At 40.0% G+C, this 21,253-nt stretch overlaps 1 protein-coding gene across 1 annotated transcript in view; it reads left to right on the top strand.

Moving 5' to 3' along the window:
• adgrl1a (adhesion G protein-coupled receptor L1a) overlaps positions 1-21,253 on the top strand; it is a 349,163-nt gene that overhangs the window by 216,553 nt on the left and 111,357 nt on the right. The window contains exon 4 of the mRNA XM_063015895.1: positions 11,900-12,009. Coding sequence (XP_062871965.1) covers positions 11,900-12,009 — 110 coding nt within the window. The remainder of the gene's footprint in view (positions 1-11,899; positions 12,010-21,253) is intronic.

Below are 21,253 nucleotides of genomic sequence, written 5' to 3'. Positions count from 1 at the left end.
CTTGGCTTCCATCACCTCATATATTAATAAGACTTAATTAATTAATACAACTTAAATAATAAGCCACTGAGAACACTAATATGGAAGTGGAAGTGGAATATGTAGTATCTGTATTCACAGTTTGTCTGATTTTTCTCCTTATGATGCACTACACATTTACAATAAGAGACAGCTTGAATCTGCAGGCAGGCCAGTCAAGCACATGCACTCTGTTGTAGATTGTGCAGAATGAGGCCTGGCATTGTCTTGATGAAATAACCATGCACTGATCAGCCATAACATTAAAACCACCTTCTTGTTTTTACACTCACTGTCACTCATTTTATCAGCTCCACTTACCATATAGAAGCACTTTGTAGTTCTATAATTACTGACTGTAGTCCATCTGTTTCTCTGCATGCTTTGTTAGCCCCCTTTCATGCTGTTCTTCAATGGTCAGGACCCCCACAGGACCACCACAGAGCAGGTATTTTATTTGGGTGGTGGATCATTCTCAGCACTGCAGTGACACTGACATGGTGGTGGTGTGTTAGTGTGTGTTGTGCTGGTATGAGTGATTCAGACACAGCAGCATTGATGGAGTTTTTAAACACCTCACTGTCACTGCTGGACTGAGAATAGTCCACCAACCAAAAACATCCAGCCAACAGCGCCCCGTGGGCAGCGTCCTGTGACCACTGATGAAGGTCTAGAAGATGACCAACTCAAACAGCAGCAATAGATGATCGATCGTCTCTGACTTTACATCTACAAGGTGGACTAACTAGGTAGGAGCATCTAATAGAGTGGACAGTGAGTAGACACAGTATTTAAAAACTCCAGCAGCGCTGCTGTGTCTGATTCACTCATACCAGCACAACACACACTAACACACCCCCACCATGTCAGTGTCACTGCAGTGCTGAGAATGATCCACCACCTAAGTAATACCTGCTCTGTGGTGGTCCTGTGGGTGTCCTGACCATTGAAGAACAGGGTGAAAGCAGGCTAAAAAAGTATGTAGAAAAACAGATGGACTACATTCAGTAATTACATACACAAAGTGCAACTACAAAGTTCTCCTATGTGGTAAGTGAAGTCGATAAAATGGACAATGTGTGTAGAAACAAGATGGTTTTAATGTTATGGCTGATCGGTGTATGCCTCCGTGTCTATGGTACATTGAAACAGAAGCTGAACTTTATCTGACCACAGTGCAGGTTTCCACTGTCCTTCGGTCCATCTGAGATGAGCTCGGGTTCAGAGAACTTGGCAGCGTTTCTGCATAGAATTAGTGTACATGTTTCTCTTTATACGCCTAATAGAGTTTCAGGTTGCGTTTATTGATGCAGCGGCTGATTGTTGATACCCTCACATCAGTTCACCTAATACCAGTTCACTTGCTTATTGTGGATGTTTTAAAACAGCGTTAAATATGTAAAGGTACGTCTGCTGAAGCGTGAGGTTTAGCCCCGCACCTGCAGGAACTGAAAACTTACCCAAGTGCAAGATGCTTATTCAAGGGAGAGCAATACTGTGGATAAAATGCCGCAAACAAAAGGGGGCAACTGCAAATAAATCAGATGACAAAAAAAGACACAAAACATCCACAGCCAGCAACAAAGAAAGTTGACAGAACAGGGATAGCGCAGAACTGAGAACAGGTTGTCACAAAATGACAGGCTCTGACAGTCTGCAACGATCTCGCAAACAAAGAAAGGGCCAAGGAACCCTAACATGAGACACACCCACATCATTAAATAGTGCAGCCCGAGCCAAGCTTGGTTCCATTACGTAGGTTGGTTCTGTCTTTGAAAATAAGGTCGTCACGACACCACTGGGGCAGCTTGCTCACAAAATGCTGCAATATCACCTGAATTTTCTAAAAATAGATGAAGTCTGCTGGCATCCCACCTCAGCAGAAAACTGGACTGGACCAAGCCTGGTATCGTGGTTCCAGATGAAAGCAGGTTGCCAAAATTGAAACCACGATATGTAGAAACTCTCCCAACTGGAGTGAATTAACACATGATGAGGCACAGATGACTGTCAATGAAAAGAAATCAACACATCAATCATCAGTGACGCCGTGCTTTCTCTGCCGACTGCAAATGGCAATGCAGAAGGATACGATTCCATAATGACTCATTGCCGAACTTCTTAAGCAGCTGATCAGTGTTACAAAATATTCTATAAACTTTTTACTTTTATGCTGCCTTTTTCTAACTTTTTGAGTGTGTTTCAGGCATTAAATTAGATGTTCAGTCCAATGAAGTCCCATAGGAGGTCCTTTAATGTTAATGGATGGAGTAAATGGGGTGACAAAGTGTACAGAGCAACACATGAGCTACAGCCAGTAACTGTAAAACAAAGTACATTTATTCTGTAGAGCAGATGTAGCTCATTAATGTATTTGCTGTATTTGCAATTTTCAGTGAATGAACGTACAGAGTAGGCACTGGTCTATTAACTGGTTGACCATCCCATTAAAACCGTAGGTTTAAAAATGCTCTAATGACTCTGCCCACCACTGCAGAGACTTGGGTTAGTCTCAGCAATACCGCAATTCAGGTTGGGTGCTTAACATAATTAATTTGCTGTGTCTTATGAAAAAAAGCTGCCTGGTCGAGGCCAGCTCGAAGAAAAATCAGTGTTTGCTCGGTCTTTGAAAATCGGCTCTCGATCGTTATGTGTGAACTGTTCAATAACTCGATCCAAGCGGCTCTCCAATCACTCGCAGATTCAATAGAAATATCTAGCATGATAAATATCTGGACCTGTCAAAGTCCTGTAGTGTGAAAAGTGTTGCGATCAGGTTGTGATTGGCAGGTGTCGAGCTACAGCCAATAAGAACACAAGATACAGAGTAAGGGGGAACCCAGGGAGGAGCTGTACATGTCAACAAGCATGGCTACAGAAAAATATAGTTTCTTTTAGAATACATTGGCGCACACACAAGCTTTACAGTATTTGTGACCTTATTGTCCACATTGAACTACTATAATACCAACATTGCACCTTAAAAATATTACCTCCAAGTCTCTATGCAGAGCAGAACAGATGATCCCTGCTGGCCACGATTCACCCAGATTCTTTTCTTTTTCCACTTAGATTTTTTGTTACATATCAATGCACAAAGAGCTTGGATCACTCGCATCTTGCTGAGGACTATTTTTGGAAGAAAATCCATCTTACACATGGTATCATTATACTCTTTGTCACTTCTTGCATGTGTTTTTGTGACAAAATGTAGTTTGGGAGACCAGAGACCTTTTGGTGATTGTGAAGTGTGAAAACCACAAAGTAGTGTGTACTCTGTAGTGACTTTGAAAGTTGTGTAGTGTGAACTTAGCATAATGTGGCAATTAAGATTTAAGCTTTATACATTTGTTAAATACAGTAAAATAAAAATAACTCAGTTTAAATGCTGGTGTTTTCCATAAATTGAACACTTGTGTGACCTGTACTGAAAACATACATTAAGTAATTTGACAGTGTTTAAATAAAGGCTGTAATTCATTAGCACCCCAAGTGCTACCACATTAATTAAACATTTGCAGAAATAGCAGATGTGTTGTCATAATGATCACTGCACTTACAGTTGAAAGGTAAAAAAGAATGTGAATCTCTAAAATAAAGTGCATTTCTGCATAAATTATTCATATATTTCATTAACTATCTGCAATGTGTTCTGCTCCTAGTTCACATTCTGTCTAATCTAATAACAAAGACTTTATTAGACACAAAAGGTGTGTTAACACTAACTATTGTGCTTCCTGTAGCTGATGTTAAGATCAGTACAGCGATGTGAACGATATTTAGACCATTCTTGGTGTTCTTACAGTCTTTTTCAGGTCATTCCAAGCATATTCAGGTCCTAATGTTTAGGTTTTAAACAACTTGTTGTGAAAGGATCTGGGTGGCTTGAATGCCAGTGGTGCTATCAGCTGTAGTTAAAGAGGCAGGTCAAATGAAAGCAGCGGGCTGTTGTTTGACGACCCCTGATTTAGATCCTCAAACAGAAATCACACTCATATATCTATTTAATATGTAGAGCGAGGCAGTAATGTATACACACTTTAATAGATGTTATCTAGGAATTTTTTTGAAGCTGAATAAAATTACAGTAGCAGTGTGATATGGCTGTTTTGACACACTTTCACAGTTGCAGAAGTGGCTGTCCATGTTTTATTGGCCATATAGTGTATAGAAGTTTTAAAACATTTAACCAGACGAATGAGAAATATATCATTTATTCACACTTTATTAGATCTTTTAGATTGACTTTTTTTGTTTTTTATTTATCCACTGATGTTTGTATAAATTTAATATTAAGTCTAACCTTACCAGGGTTTGTATTTTGCTGATGTATACACCGCTTAGCCATAACATTAAAACCACCTCCTTGTTTCTACACTCACTGTCCATTTTATCAGCTCCACTTACCATATAGAAGCACTTTGTAGTTCTACAATTACTGACTGTAGTCCTTCTGTTTCTCTGCATGCTTTGTTAGCCCCCTTTCATGCTGTTCTTCAATGGTCAGGACCCCCACAGGACCCCCACAGAGCAGGTATTATTTAGATGGTGGATCATTCTCAGCACTGCAGTGACACTGACATGGTGGTGGTGTGTTAGTGTGTGTTGTGCTGGTATTAGTGGATCAGACCCAGCAGCGCTGCTGGAGTTTTTAAATACCGTGTCCACTCACTGTCCACTCTATTAGACACTCCTACTTAGTTTGTCCACCTTGTAGATGTAAAGTCAGAAACGATCGCTCATCTATTGCTGCTGTTTGAGTTGGTCATCTTTGAGACCTTCATCAGTGGTCACAGGATGCTGCCCATGGGGCGCTGTTGGCTGGATATTTTTGGTTGGTGGACTATTCTCAGTCCAGCAGTGACAGTGAGGTGTTTAAAAACTCCAGCAGCGCTGCTGTGTCTTATCCACTCATACCAGCACAACACACACTAACACACCACCACCATGTCAGTGTCACTGCAGTGCTGAGAATGATCCACCACCTAAATAATACCTACTCTATAGTGGTCCTGTGGGGGTCCTGACCATTGAAGAACAGGGTGAAAACAGGCTAAAAAATGTGGAGAAATTATAATTGTAGAACTTGAAGAACTTGTAGAAATTGTAGAATTATTCAAGTGCTTCTATGTGGTAAGTGGAGCTGATAAAATGGACAGTGAGTGTAGAAACAAGTTATGTTTTAATGTTATGGCTGATCAGTGTATGTTTAATGGTGGCCAAAACATTCGAGATCACCAGTAATAATCTTTTTTTTTCTTTATTTGTCTTTAATTAAATACGTTTTTTGTTAATAAATCATTTAGAGTCTTTAAAACTATAGAATATTTGAGTAATATTAGAGAATTGACCAATGCCATTACTCTTTTAAGAAGATCAATAACAAATGCCTCTTTCACCACTATGACCAGATCACCGTATTCCTTTTCAATTACATTTTTACATTTGTCTTTCACAATCCATAAATCAACTTTATTTGTTTTATATTCAAAGGCTTTAACTTCCTCTTATATAACAATGTTTTATATATTTTTTTAAAGTTTTGACATCTTAAACCAAAACCATGGGCAGTAATATTGAATTGTCACCCCCGTCCTGCAATTCTAAGATGTACCACCACACCAGACTTGTTTGAGGTCTCTGTAGACCTCTATTTGTACACAGGAACACAGTCATGCTGAAACAGGGAAGGGCCTTTCTTAACTGTTGTTTCAAAGTTAAAAACATACAGCCTGTTAAGAGTAGCTATGGCTAAAACATGTGGACCAAATGTTGGCCATACCTGCCTAATATTAGTTAGGTCCCTCTCATGCCAACAAAACAGCTCTGACCTATCAAGGCATTTTAAAACTTGATTGATTTTTATGTGATTTACAGTCATGTGAAAAAGTTAGGACACCCCATGAAATCCTTTGTCTTTTTGAACATATTTAAACATTTGAACATTTGAGCTTCATTTGAACAGTACTGAGAGATGGAGCTTATATAACTAAACAAATAAAATGTTAAAAAGTTACTTTTAAACACAAGCTGTAAAATGTAATGAACAAAAATGGAAATTTATTGTGAGGAAAAAGTTAGGACACCCCCACATTTATTACTACTTAAAATGTCTAAAATTAGAATCCGGTGCACCACATCAGCTGTAATGATTAGACCATTGTTAGAGGACAGTGGAGTTTTATTTAAACCTCAGACATTAGTTTGGTTTGCTCTTGATTGTTGAAGTGAGTGGTATCACCATGGTGAGATCTAAAGAGCTCTCTGAGGCCTTCAGAAAGAAGGTTGTAAATGCATATGAGTCTGGGAAGGGATTTATAAAGATCTCAAAACAATTAGAAATCAGCCATTCCACTGTCCGGAAAATCATTTACAAGTGGTGAACATTTAAAACAACTGCCAACATGGCCAGGTCAGGCTGTCCTAGCAAGTTCAGCCCAAGAGCAGAGCGCAAGATGCGTAAAGAAGTCTCCAATAATTCTACAATGTCATCACGGGACCTACAGGAGCTCTTGCCACAGTTGATGTCAAGGTACATGCATCTACCATCAGAAAGAGACGCATAAGTTTGATTTTCATGGGAGGTGAGCAAGGAGGAAACCCTTGCTGTGAAAAAAACATCAGGAGACTAAAGTTTACCAGAGAACACCTAGACAAAGACCAGGACTGTGCTTTGGACAGATGAATCCAAAGCTGAATTATTTGGGCACAGTAACAGAAGACATGTTTGGAGCAAACAAAACACAGCATTTGGGAACAAGAACTTCATACCAACTGTGAAGCACGGAGGTGGAAATGTCATGGTTTGGGGCTGCTTTGCAGCAGCACGGCCTGGCAAGCTCTCCATTATAGAATCCACAATGAATTATTCACTGTATCAGAGGGTGCTTGAGAAAAATGTAAGACCATCTGTCCAAAAACTGAAGCTGAAGCGGAGGTGGACCATGCAGCATGACAACGACCCAAAACATTCCAGTAAATCCACCAAGGAATGGCTCAAAATAAAGAAATGGAGAGTTCTGGAATGGCCAAGTCAAAGCCCGGATCTTAATCCTATTGAGAGGCTGTGGGCTGATTTGAAACTGGCTGTGCATGCAAGAAACCCATCAAACCTCACACAGCTGAAGAAATTCTGCATGGAGGAGTGTGGAAAACTTTCTTCCAGTCGATGTTTATAGGAAACGTCTAATTGAGGTTATTTCAGCCAAAGGGGGAAACACCAGCTATTAGGACATAGGGTGTCCTAACTTTTTCCTCACAATAAATTTTCTTTTTTGTTTATTACATTTTACAGCTTGTGTTTAAAAGTATTTTTTTTAGTTTTATTTGTTTAGTTATATAAGCTCCATCTGTCAATACTGTTCAAATGAAGCTCAAATGTTCATTTGTTTAAATATGTTCAAAAACACAAAGGTTCTCATGGGGTGTTCTAACTTTTTCACATGACTGTACATGTATCTATTTTTTATTTAGTGATTGAATTCAGTTCAGCATCTGGATGAAGAAAACTAAACTCGCCACCTATTAGATTTTCATGGGAGTTAATTAAATTGTAAGGTAGAGCGAGTATTAACACATCTGCAACAAGACTCACAATAGGGTAGTAATGCATAGTCAAACATTTTTTGCCCTGATTTTTGCTCACAGACAGGTTACCGACAGATGTGTCAGATCAGAGGCTAATCATTGTTTGTTCAGGGCTTGAAAATCAGCTCTAGGTCGATATGTGTTAACTGTTTAACGACTTAATCCGAGCTGGTGACTGATTGCTGGCAGACTCAAACCTCAAATCAAGAACTGTCAGCGACTCAAAATCCTGTAGTGTGAAAAGTGTTGCGATCAGGTTGTGATTGGCAGTGAGTGCATTGTCGAACTACAGCCAATGAGAATGCAAGATACAGGGTGAGGGGAAACCCGGGGAAGGAAATGCAAATGTCAACAAGCATGGCTACAGCAAAATTTAGTTTGTATCAGAATACATCGGCACACACACAAGCGTTACAGTATTTTGTGACCTTATTACTGTACCTACGTCAAACCATAATACCAACAATACCAAGAACAAAGTTTGGGAGACCAGACAGACTCGTCTGAGATTCCTCTTGGTGATAGATCATGTAGTGTGTGTGACCTTCTATCACCGATCAATCGTGTAGTGTAAAAACAACAATGACTTAAAAGACTCCCGATTACAAGAGATCAAGTAGTCACATGTAAGAGCAGGGGTGTACTAACCTGTGGCTTGTTTTGACTAGCATGGGTATTGTGCACGTTGCAGAGGAGCTGAAAACTTAAGGGTCTTGTTCAAGGGCACAACAAGGGCTGCATGGCAAAGCCGGAATTCGAACTAACAACTGTTAATTTCATAGCCCAAAGCTCTATCCACTAGACTTTCACTGTAGAATGAAAGAAAGCCTCATTAAAACTGTGGTTTATGTTTTGATTTAGTTTTTCTTTTAATATTAAATCATATTTTCTGTGAATAAAGCGTAAAAATTGACAGTGAAGGTGTTTAGTAATTCGATTCCATTTGATTTCAGGTTCTTTGTTCTGTTTTGGCTGCTCAGTTATTATAGTATAAGTCGCCACAGCGAGTCATTCTGGACCGCATTTCTGATTTGGCACAGTTGCCCTTTTTGATGCAACCCAGGCTTTGGGACCTGCCCCAAGAGCACACTGACAAGTAAACCTCCCAATGGCTAGGCTGTTCAGCCACCACCCGATCCCCCACTCATGAGGAATAGCCAATTATATCTGTATAGATGCCCGACCAGCCGATAGCCCCACTGAGATTCAAACTCAGCAGTATTGGGCAAGCATCACCTAAACGCCCATCTGAATCACATATTAACAGTATTTCAATATACGAGGGATCTTCAAAAAGTTTCCGCACTTTTATATTTTGGTTGGAAAAGGTGAGGGTGGGAGGAGTAATAACTTGTCGTGTCTGAGAGACTGACAGAGAGCTTGTAGTCTGGATTTAGCTCCATCTGATTTCCACCTTTTGGGACGCTCAAAGAAGCTTTAAGGGGAAAAAGATTTTCATGTGATGATGTGAAAGCAGCGCTGCATCAGTGGCTACACACTCAACCAAAAACATTTTTTGCTGATGCCATTTGAAAGTTGGTACGATGCTGGGAAAAAATGCATCGGAAGGTGACTATGTAGAAGGTGTGGAAACGAGGCCGCTCAGGTGGCGCAGCGGTAAAACACACACTGAAACCAGAGCTGGGATCTCGAATACATCATATCGAATCTCAGCTCTGCCTGCCGGCTAAGGCTGAGCGGCCACATGAACAACGATTGGCCTGTTGTTCAGATATGGGCGGGACTAAGACGGATGGGGTCTCTCTCCCATGACTGGTGCAATTATGACCTCTGCTGGCTGATTGATGGTGCCTGCACAGAGATGAAAAAAAGAGTGCTCTCGGGGTGTGTCTCTCCGTACACAACGCTGAGCTGCACTGCACTCGTCAAAGTGCAGGTGATAAAATGCATACGGCATGCTGCCCACGTGTCGGAGGGGGCGTGGGTTAGCTTCGTTCTCCTCAATCAGAGCAGGGATCGGCATTGGTGGAGAGGAAGCATGATGCAATCGGGCAATTGGACGTGCTAACGGAGAAAAAGGGGAGAAAATGCATAAACAAAAAAAGTGTGGAAACTTTTTGAAGAACCCTTATTATAATAAACACTCTCTCTGTATATCTTTGTGTATGTGTATTCCTTTGCAACCACAGAATACTGCAAAATAAAGCCCTGATTAGGGGATTGAAATACAATAGTGATTTTACCGCAGACACTACTGTAAACCCTCATCAATCCTCATCATGTGTACATTCTAATAACACTTTAAGACCTGCAGCTGAACGCTTTTGTCCTGAACGATTTACTGGCATCGATTGTTCACCGTCCGCCTTTTACAAGCATTTGTAGTGTTTTACTTAGGGTGATTTTTATGAGGGGAATTGTGAAGAGGTTCATGTCTGTGTGCTGTTATCTTTATTGCCTATAAAAGAGAATGAGTCTCTGTTAAATAAATAGAGGCTGGTTTCTCCTCTTCAGACAGTCTATTACATTTTATCTAAATGTTTATTTAACACAATCATCACTTACTAGTCCACAAGGAGCGGTCTTATTGTACTCCTAATAGATCAATAGAAGACAACCTGTTCCTGGTATGCGATATGTCGGATGTGTAATATTAAGTTTCCTATATTGTTGCACTGTTGCTTTGAATTCCCTTTATAAGGATCGGACATTCAATCATGTTGACCACAAGTATATTTTTGAACGTAATTGAAACTTTAGGTAGATGTTTATAAGTTGTACGTTGGCTATGTACAGTCAATAAGGATAGAGAAGACGGTTCTGATTTCAGGAGATATCAAGAAAGCTTGTGCCTTATCAGTTTGCTGTCCAGCCTTGTTATTGAACCACTTTTTAATTATCTACAAGAGGGACTGGATGATATTTACATACCTGGAGTGTCTTAGGGCCCAGGAGTTATCCTTTTTAAACACACCTTCAAGTGTGTTCTTATGGTCTAACGTTGTGTTCTTTTTTTTACGGTGCTGCATACATCTTTTTAAAAATTTAGTGGATGGTTTTTGCATATTTAATTTTGGCAGCGGATTTTAATTATCTTACCCCGAATACACATACAGTAAGCATTGCATCTATGTTACATCAAGTGTCTTGGCTAAACAATTCACCCAGAAACCTAACACATGAATACAGAACAGTGGGTAACCAGCATGTCCATGTTTGTTTCCCAATGTTGATTTAAAATGAGGATCATACTGTACATATTTTTTAGTGGACTGCACCAGAGTGCCAGTGTATTTCTGTTCTATTTAGTATAGATTAAAAGAGTGGTATAGCAGTGATTTGCTTTTAGCAAGAACTTATAGAAATCAACCTTAATATCAGCAGATATTATTAGAAGGGTGATCTCATATCAGGCTATCATGATTGGGGTGCCTTTGACTAGGTGTCAAACTTCATGAGAAATGTTAAAAAATACACAGATGAGGGAGGCATAACATTATGACCACCTTCCTAATATTGTGTTGGTCCCCCTTTTGCTGTTAAAACAGCCCTGATCCCTTGAGGCATGGACTCTACTAGACCCCTGAAGGTGTGCTGTGGTGTCTGTCACCAAGATTTTAGCAGCAGATCCTTTAACCCCTGTAAGTTGGGAGGGCCAGCACTAGCCAGCCTTCACTTCCCACGTGCATCAATGAGCCTTGGCCGCCCATGACCCTGTCGCCGGTTTACCACTGTCAATCCCAGCCAATCGTTGTTCATGCAGCTGTCCAGTCGGAAGGCAGAGCTGAGATTTGATACGATGTATTCGAAACCCCAAAGCTAGCGTACTTTACCGCTGTGTCACCTGAGCGGCTGTGGGTACGTTTCATTTAAAGAAGTATAATAATCCTTATATTAGAAGTGAAATTGGTTAAACTACTTTACCCAACACTGTCAAGGATGGGTCATTAGTCACTCAAATAAAAAGGAAGTGTAATTGTTAGTAATAAGGTAGGTCTATTATATTTTTGTTTTATTACAAAAGAGTCTGTGGGCCATGTTTGTATATTTTTTACTCCATCTGGCCCCCAGCAAGAATAGTTTGGACACCCCTGTTCTAGAACTTTCCTTATGTATTGTGTATGGCTCCTAGAACTTTTAGAAATAGCGTGCCAGTTCCACCTACTACCACTCTGCTAAGAGCGTTCTTTTCTTATATGTAGTACTAAAGACACTCTACTCACAGGTTTAAAGACTTTCTTACTTTTTTATTACATTTCTATTCAATTCTATGATTTCCATGTATGAATTTGTGACACCTATAAGCTTATTTGTCTTTCCTGCTCTCTCTTAGGTGTAATAACCGAACCCAGTGTGTGGTGGTGGCTGGGTCCGACGTGTTTCCTGACCCCTGTCCCGGCACCTACAAATACCTGGAGATTCAATATGAGTGTGTGCCATACAGTGAGTCCAGAATGCACATTCACACACACACACGAACACAAAACACACACACACACACACACACGCACACACTTACACACTCTTCATTATTCCCACCACTTAAACTCCTCGTCCCTCCACCCCTCCCCCATATCTTTCCCAAAACCCACCTAACCCCTGAGCTACCATTTACTCACACTTACCCGCCCACATGTGTGGACACACACACAAACACAGAGGTGTACATACCCATACAGACTTACATACACTCACAGTTGCACTCGACCCACACCTCACACTCATACACACACTCAGCTGGACGATCCAAAACTTTCTCCTGCTCTCGCTCTTTCTCTCTGCCTCTCATGCACACACACACACACACACACTCACACTTACATGCATTCTCAGCACTAAACCCTTTTTCTCCATCGACAGTGCAACGCTCCAGAATCTGAGGGGAGATTATTACATCAGAAGTCTCAATACTGAAATGTGTGGCTACTCTGTCTGTTATTAAACTCTATAAGCTTGAATGCGCTGCAGGACATGTGGGTGTTAGCCAGAGAGCACCCCATGTTAAACATTTCTACTGTCACATAATGTTTTGTGCATTTACCACAGACAAACTGTTGTTTAGTCAAAATGTACTTAGAATTGAATACATTAAGTGATAACGGTTTTGTTCAGCAATACCCATTATTAATGGGTGATTCCACTTTTTTAGTAACAACCTGGTCCAGTATGACTGTGTTCTAGGGCAAAGTGAGGTCCATAAAAAAACATGATGTTAAGAAATTCCAGTTGCCTGTACAGGGCGCTTACCTAATCCAATTAAATACCTTTGAGATAAATAATTAGAACATTGATTGTGAGCAGTGAAAAAATCTCACAGAAACACCGGGTTGTCCAGCCAGCTTAAAGTCGAGCATACCTAGTATTCTTAGTACTTAGTATATAGTATTCTTAGTAGTATACTTAGTATTCGGAACTAGTAGTGGGAAACGGCATGAAAGGGCATATACTCAGGGCTGGCAGTTTGCAGTCATGTTGCATCTAGCATAAGCATCCAGTTTACTACAACTGAAGCTAATTACGAATACAGAACTGAAACTTGGGGTGTGTTCGAAAAGCTAGTGATCTCTCTACATAGGCAGCATTTTACGTCATCCTACGCGCGCTCACGAGAATGAGGCTGTTCGAAATCCTAGATGCCTTAATATGCTCACTAGTTAGGCATCTTAAAATTTCAACGCTATTTTGGCTCAAGAACGAGTGAGCATCGGAAGCGTCCTTAGTGATCAAGGCAATCCCAGCATTCAATGCGGCAGCTCTTCTCTCACAGAAAAATTTAAAAAATCATCATCGATTTTTAATTTGTATAAACTTGCACAAGTGTCGTTTATTTGCACATTGGGGCTTGTCAGCGAATCTAACCATTTTTGGTACATGGAGGGAGATGTTATTTGACATGCTAGCGCGCTGTGCCACCCCATCCCATTGGTTTGAATGGCATGATGCTAACTGTGTTAGTTTAGTAAGCGAAACCCAATGTTATTGCTGTCTGAGTAGTGCGTTCGAATAACCTGCCTTTATAAGTCATTGACTTATTAGAATCCTCTCTACTGAGGCAGCTGCCTATGTAGGCAGTAAGACAGCAAGGCAGCTCCCTAGGTTTTCGAAAACACACCCTTGGTACATCTAGCCCTTCATAAATAATAATAATAAAAAAATACCAACATATATGGACAAAAAGACAATACCTTTCGCCAGTCATTACATAGCAGCTTCTTATACACGACTTGTACCATATGACCAGAGGTATGTGAGCACATAACCATTCCAGAAGCATAGACAATAATACGGAGTCATCATAATCTCTCCCAGGTGGCTATAATAGTTTCACTTGCTTAGTTGGTCAAAAGTGCATTTGTGAAGCTGATGATGTTGGGGAGATGACCGCTCACAATCAACATTCCATTCCATCCCAAGGTGTTTGAGTTGAAGTTAGGGTTTTTGTGCAGTGTCCCAAAGTTCCGTCATACCAAACTTATCCACCCAGCTTTATGGACCTCACTTTGTTCACAGGGCACAGTCTAAGGAAACAAATCTACTGCAGAACACACACACACACACACTCAATTGCATTGATCCAAAGCATACAGCCAAAACAACACTGTAGTGGCTTTTTGGACACTAAAACCACTGTGAAGAAACCTCAGCATGGCAGTTTGCAGATGCTGGCCATCCAATCTGACAGTGATTTAAAAGATTTGTTATAAAGAATGGGATGTGTAATGCTTGCAGAGGCAAATTCAAGAAAATGTATACCTGTAATTGCTGCAGAAAGGGCTTTTACAAAGTATCCAAAAGAGGGTCTGAATACTGTGAATAAAATATTCAGGTTTGGATTTTAAATGCATTTCCAAAAAACTACAATCATTTAGTGTAGATTGATGGTAAAATAAACAATTAAAGGTCACTTGGGTGACAAGGCGGTAAATTACGCTAGCCCACTACCCCTGGGATCCAGGGTGTGAATCCCCAGCTGTCGGTCATCTACATACAGACATGACTGGCTACATCTAAGGGTTTGGCCAAGACCCTTTGATAGATGGGTGAAAATTAAATGAATACCAATTAAATCTATTACAGTTGGTCTACAATTCAAATCTATTAAAATTAGCCTGTGTTTCATGATTAAGAGATTCACACATACTCATTTTGGGGCAAGGCTGATGTGAAAATCTCCTGTCAGGCAGTACCCTCCCCCCTCATGTACTCAGTTTTGGGTTCCTATTGTGCAGGTGGGCGTGAAGGGAGGGGTTAATAGGGTTGATATTGGAAGGGATTATGAGATATTAATCCTGTCCTGCAAATACCTGGGTCAATTTCTCTGCTCTTTTCTCAGGTGATCAAGAAGAGATCAGTGGAGGACTAGTCAGTTTTACTAATATTGCTCTCTCTCTTCCTTTTTCTCACACTGTCTCGGTGTCTCTCGCTCTTTGAGGGTGAACTCTCCTTACTTTTGGGTTCCCAGTTCTGTGATCCATGCAGCCTCTGTTTTATTCAATCTGTCAGCGTTCTGTCCATTCTTTCATGGCCCTTTCTCTCTTTCTTTCATTTCTTTGGTAATTCTGCCTCCTGTTCCTTTTTTTCCTTTTCTTGCAGGAATTTGGAACTCATCCAGATCAATTTCAGAGCTTCTCTGTCATATTTTACCTTGTCCTCCCTCTCTCTCTCTCTCTCTCTCTCTCTCTCTCTCTCTCACTCTCACTTCCACATACATATGCTCACCATCCAACTGGAAATGAATTTGATGCATTTTGTTTTTATGAGTCCTAGTAATTTTAGGTCTCCCCAACACACACACACACTTACACACACAGAATGTTGGGCAGAATATCAACATATTCATGAACATATTACTTTACATGACATACTGTACATACTGTACATAATCCGTTTCTTTAGAAGGCACACATAAAATGTTACACAGACTGATTATCAGGGATTTTTCTAAAGGCTCACAGGGGTCCATAGAGGTTCACAGTGAGGAACTGTAATGACCTTTGCTGTACCTCTCACCCAGACATGCAGTTATATCACTAAATCCATTTTAGCAACTGGTGACAAGAAAGAACATGAATGGAGCGGGTGGAGTAGGTGGCACTGTATCACATCAAGCTTATGTAGGTAAATATTAGGGCTGGCACCAATCCGATACTCGATATTGGTTCGATATTGGCCCAAATCATTGGATCGGATATCGGAAGGAAAAAAACGTGTAATCCGATCCCATACTGTTGCTTAATGTAAATAACACTTAATGTAAATAACACCTAATGTAAACAACACTTAATGTAAATAACACCAAATGTAAATTACACTTAATGTAAATAACACCTAATGTAAATAACACCTAATGTAAATAACACCTAATGTAAATAACACTTAATGTATATAACACTTAATGTAAATAACACTTAATGTAAATAACACCTAATGTAAATAACACTTAATGTAGATAACACTTAATGTAAATAACACCTAATGTAAATAACACTTAATGTAAATAACACTTAATGTAAATAACACCTAATGTAAATAACACTTAATGTAAATAACACCTAATGTAAATAACACCTAATGTAAATAACACTTAATGTAAATAACACCTAATGTAAATAACACTTAATGTAAATAACACCTAATGTAAATAACACCTAATGTAAACAACACCTAATGTAAATAACACTTAATGTAAATAAAACCTAATGTAAATAACACCTAATGTAAATAACACTTAATGTAAATAAAAACTAATGTAAATAACACCTAATGTAAATAACACCTAATGTAAATAACACCTAATGTAAATAACACTTAATGCAAATAACACCTAATGTAAATAACACCTAATGTAAATAACACTTAATTTAAATAAGGCCATTGTTTGCATAGTGCAACAACTAATACTACTGCTACTACTTGTAATAATAATAATATGTGGTTAAAACACCATAACAAACTCAATAATTGGCCATACAGTGAAATAAGAGTGTATTTTGGACACTGTTTATTTAAAATGTACAATGAACTAAATTGCTCAACCCTGGACCCACTGGACTGTAAGTGACCCTATTTACCCTCCATCACGTTCAGCCATTTCTGCACAGCTTTTCTTTTACACCGTGGTGTGTGAAGCAATCATGCAAGCGTGATGTGTGTTTAGAGGGCATGTGATGAGTCTGGGCCAAGCCTTTACTCGCCTCTCCGTTTAGCTCATTGTGAGTCATTTATTTCACCCTATCTTCATATCCAGAATGCTAGCTCCAAAAAGAGATGCAAGGTGCTGTGAATAAATAGCTGCTGAGTAGGGGGGTTTTTGAGTAGTAAGGCAGGAAAAAATGGACCAATTCCCCACGATGAAAAGTTTTCCAAGTCTGCAATGACAAAAAGGAGCCAATTACCACAATCCTCCGTCAGCCTGGTCTCCCAGAGGGCCGGCCACTTCTACCCCTCTCCCAGCACCACGTGCTGCAGCCTCACGTGCAGCAATAAATAGAAACCAACCTCAATTAGATCCAGACGTCCGTGCCGCTCTCATAGCAAATCAAATCCAAACGCCCCAATTCGGGCTTTTTTAATTACCACAGGAGGGTGGAATTGTGTGCGCCTCTGCTGAGATTTGTTGAGATTAATTGAATTTGCTGGGACTAATCGCACTGGTACTGATGTCTTTCATGGCTGGAGGTGGACATGGATTGCAACATTTTTTTTTCCATGCTTTTTAGGAATGTATCAATTGTGCTTGATTTATTCCTGAAAGTAATATAATGATCTGAGTAATAATAATAATAATACAATATTTTTTTATTAAAATAAAATGTACCATATAGAAGCACTTTGTAGTTTTACAATTACTGAATGTGGTCCATCTGTTTCTCTGCATGCTTTGTTAGCCCCTTTCATGCTGTTCTTCAATAGTCAGGACCCCCACAGGACCACTACAGAGCAGGTTATTTGGGTGGTGGTGTCATCATTCTCAGCACTGCAGTGACACTGACATGGTGGTGGTGTGTTAGTGTGTGTTGTGGTGGTATGAGTGGATAAGACACAGCAATGCTGATGGAGTTTTTCAACACCTCACTGTCACTGCTGTTCTGAGAATAGTCCACCAACCAAAAACATCCAGCCAACAGCGCCCTGTGGGCAGCGTCCTGTGACCACTGATGAAGGTCTAGAAGAAGACCAACTTAAACAGCAGCAATAGATGAGCGCTCGTCTCTACATCTGCATGGTGGACCAACTAGGTAGGAGTGTCCAATAGAGTGGACAGTGAGTGGACTTGGTATTTAAAAATTCCAGCAGTGCTGCTGTGTCTGATCCACTCATACCAGCACAACACACACTAACACACCACCACCATGTCAGTGTCACTGCAGTGCTGAGAATGATCCACCATCTAAATAATACCTGCTCTGTAGTGGTCCTGTGGGGGTCCTGACAATTGAAGAACAGAGTGAAAGCAGGCTAAAAATGTATGTAGACAAACAGATGGACTACAGTCAGTAATTGTAGAACTACAAAGTGCTTCTATATGGTAAGGGTAGCTGATAAAATGGACAGTGAGTGTAGAAACAAGGAGGTGGTTTTAATGTTATGGCTGATCGGTGTATAAGATAATATATAAACATATTATGAAATCTATAGATTAGACCTCATATACACATTTAAGCTTGAACTGTAGTTATATTTTCATCTATATGCTGTTAGCAAATAAAAAACTATGCTAAAGAGTTATTGTTCTTGTCCAAGTTAGCTGTCCAGTATAATATTATAATGTAATATGTATAATAGTGTTACATAATAGTGTCCAGTCACAGTCTCGTACAGCTAGTACCTTAATAGTTTATATCAAGTTATAGTGGTGTCTCAACTGCTAGGTTTTCTATTTGTGATTATGAATAGTCTGCTTGTATATTCACTGTATTATTAATTAGTAATCGTGTGTTGTGGCTGCAAAAATGGAGCTCTGAGCTCCTCACGTCAACAGAAAGTTGAGAGATGAGCAGCGAGAGTTGCTGTGTGAACACACAAACACAGTCGTCTGGTTTAGTGGCGACGTACTGCTGCTCTGTTATAGTTTCCCATCTGTTCTGTTAATGTCTAGAATACTGCATCGTGAAGCATCATGAAGACATTTTCAGAACCATGGACATCGTCCACTTTTTCTGTATTTACTACCACTACATGTCCACTGACCATGCCAACACTGCACTGTGCCAAATTCACTGCTCTAAATGGTAATTTACCATATGGCTTTATAGTTATAAAATATTTTTACAGCTAATTTAATTAAAACTACAGAGCACTGCTTGATATAAAATCTTACTAGATCCTCCAGGCTTCTGGTTTTTTAACCGGATTTAGAATAGGGGACTAATATGGCCATGTAAAAAAGGTACGTTTCTGTAGTGTGTAATACACTGATCAGTCATAACATTAAAACCACCTCCTTGTTTCTACACTCACTGTCCATTTTATCAGCTCCACTTACCATACAGAAGCACTTTGTAGTTCTACAATTACTGAATGTAGTCCATCTGTTTCTCTGCATGCTTTGTTAGCCCCCTTTCACCCTGTTCTTCAATGGTCAGGACCCCCACAGAGCAGGTATTATTTAGGTGGTGGTTCATTCTCAGCACAGTGACACTGACATGGTGGTGGTGTGTTAGTGTGTGTTGTGCTGGTATTAGTATGATTAGACACAGCAGCGCTGCTGGACTTTTTAAATACCGTGTCCCATCACTGTCCGCTCTATTAGATACTCCTACCTAGTTGGTCCACCTTGTAGATGTAAAGTCAGAGTCGATCGCTCATCTGTTGCTGCTGTTTGAGTTGGTCATCTTCTAGACCTTCATCAGTGGTCACAGGACGCTGCCCACAGGGCGCTGTTGGCTGGATGTTTTTGGTTGGTGGACTAAGCACTGAAAGTGAGGTGTTTAAAAACTCTATCAGCGCTGCTGTGTCGTATCCACTCATACCAGCACAACACACACTAACACACCACCACCATGTCAGTGTCACTGCAGTGCTGAGAATGACCCACCACCCAAATAATACCTGCTCTGTAGTGGTCCTGTGGGGTCCTGACTATTGAAGAACAGCATAAAAGGGGGCTAACAAAGCATGTAGAGAAACAGATGGACTACAGTCAGTAATTGTAGAACTACAAAGTGCTTCTATATGGTCAGTGGAGCTGATAAAATGGACAGTGAGTGTAGAAACAAGAAGGTGGTTTTAATGTTATGGCTGATTGGTGTATATTCCAGACACTAAATCTTTGGTTTGATTGAATTAAAAAGCTCCTTTCTGGTATTTAGTTGTTAGAATAGACATCCAATTTATTTTTTCATTCATTCATTGTCTGGTTTACCACTGCTTTCTCATCAGAGGCCATAATTGCAGCAGTAATTTTAACAGTAAATTGAAAGATGTGATCGGGTTGCATGATCTGACACCAGTGACATTTTCATCCTGCAAGAGAAAATCTGCTTTTAAGATAAATTGTATCCTTTATTTCTTTTTTATTTAAGGTTTTATTTGTTTAGTTATTTACTTATTTTTTCTTGTATTTATTTATTTTTAGCTACATTAATAAAAGCTCCCTAATAAAGAAGAGAGATTGACAGCTTTCTATCTATAACAGAAAATGCTAGTCATCCAACATTAGTGCCTTACCTTAAATTATTGTTTGACTGATTGGGCGCAAATTCCAACAGACATTTTTCATCTTGTAGAAAGCTTTCCTGAAAACTTAAAGCTAAAATAGCTGCAAATTGAGGGACAAGTCAATGTTTTAGAGATAGGATGTCCAGCAAGCTGAAAGTCAGCCATCCTATTAATGTAATATGTTTAGTGTACATTAGGGTTTTATATTAGTAGGTCAGGATCACAGTACTTTATTACGATACTAGTTTATAATGTCACACTAGAGGAAACTGTTGTAGGTTCTTGTTTTTCAGGTGTTTTGAAATTCCGTTCCTCTAAAATAATTGTCTTTCTTATAATGAGTTTGTTTCACTGTGAGCTGTTATAGAGGCAACATGCATCCCGAGCAGCAAGATTATTAATAATATTTTTTTAATAAATTGCTGAGAAATTAATTTAATTTAGGTGGTGACATAAGTAGTATACCTTCAGATTTGAGCAAGTTTGACAAGGGCCAAATTGTGATGGCTAGACGACTGGGCTAGAGCATCTCCAAATCTGCAGCTCTTGTGGGGTGTTCCTGGTCTGTAATGGTCAGTATCTATCAAAAGTGGTCCAAGGAAGGAACAGTGGTAAACCGGCAACAGGGTCATGGACGGCCAAGGCACATTGAGGCATGTGGGGAGCAAAGGCTGGCCCGTGTGGTCCGATCCAACAGACGAGCTACTGTAGCTTAAATTGCTGAAGAAGTTAATGCTGGTTCTGATAGAAAGGTGTCAGAATACACAGTGCATCACAGTTTGTTGCGTATGGGGCTGCATAGCTGCAGACCAGTCAGGGTGTCCATGCTTACCCCTGTCCACCGCCAAAAGCGCCAACAATGGGCCCGTGGACCATGTAGCAGTGGAAGAAGGCGGCCTGGTCTGATGAATCATGTTTTCTTTTTCATCACATGGATGGCCGGGTGCGTGTGCATCGCATACCTGGGGAACACATGGCACCAGGTTGCTTTATGGGAAAATGGCAAGCCTCCTGAGGCAGCGTGATG

Source organism: Trichomycterus rosablanca, chromosome 2 (assembly GCF_030014385.1).
Source record: "Trichomycterus rosablanca isolate fTriRos1 chromosome 2, fTriRos1.hap1, whole genome shotgun sequence".
NCBI classification, from domain to species: Eukaryota; Metazoa; Chordata; class Actinopteri; order Siluriformes; family Trichomycteridae; genus Trichomycterus; species Trichomycterus rosablanca.
This window is presented reverse-complemented; position numbering and strand designations above follow the sequence as displayed.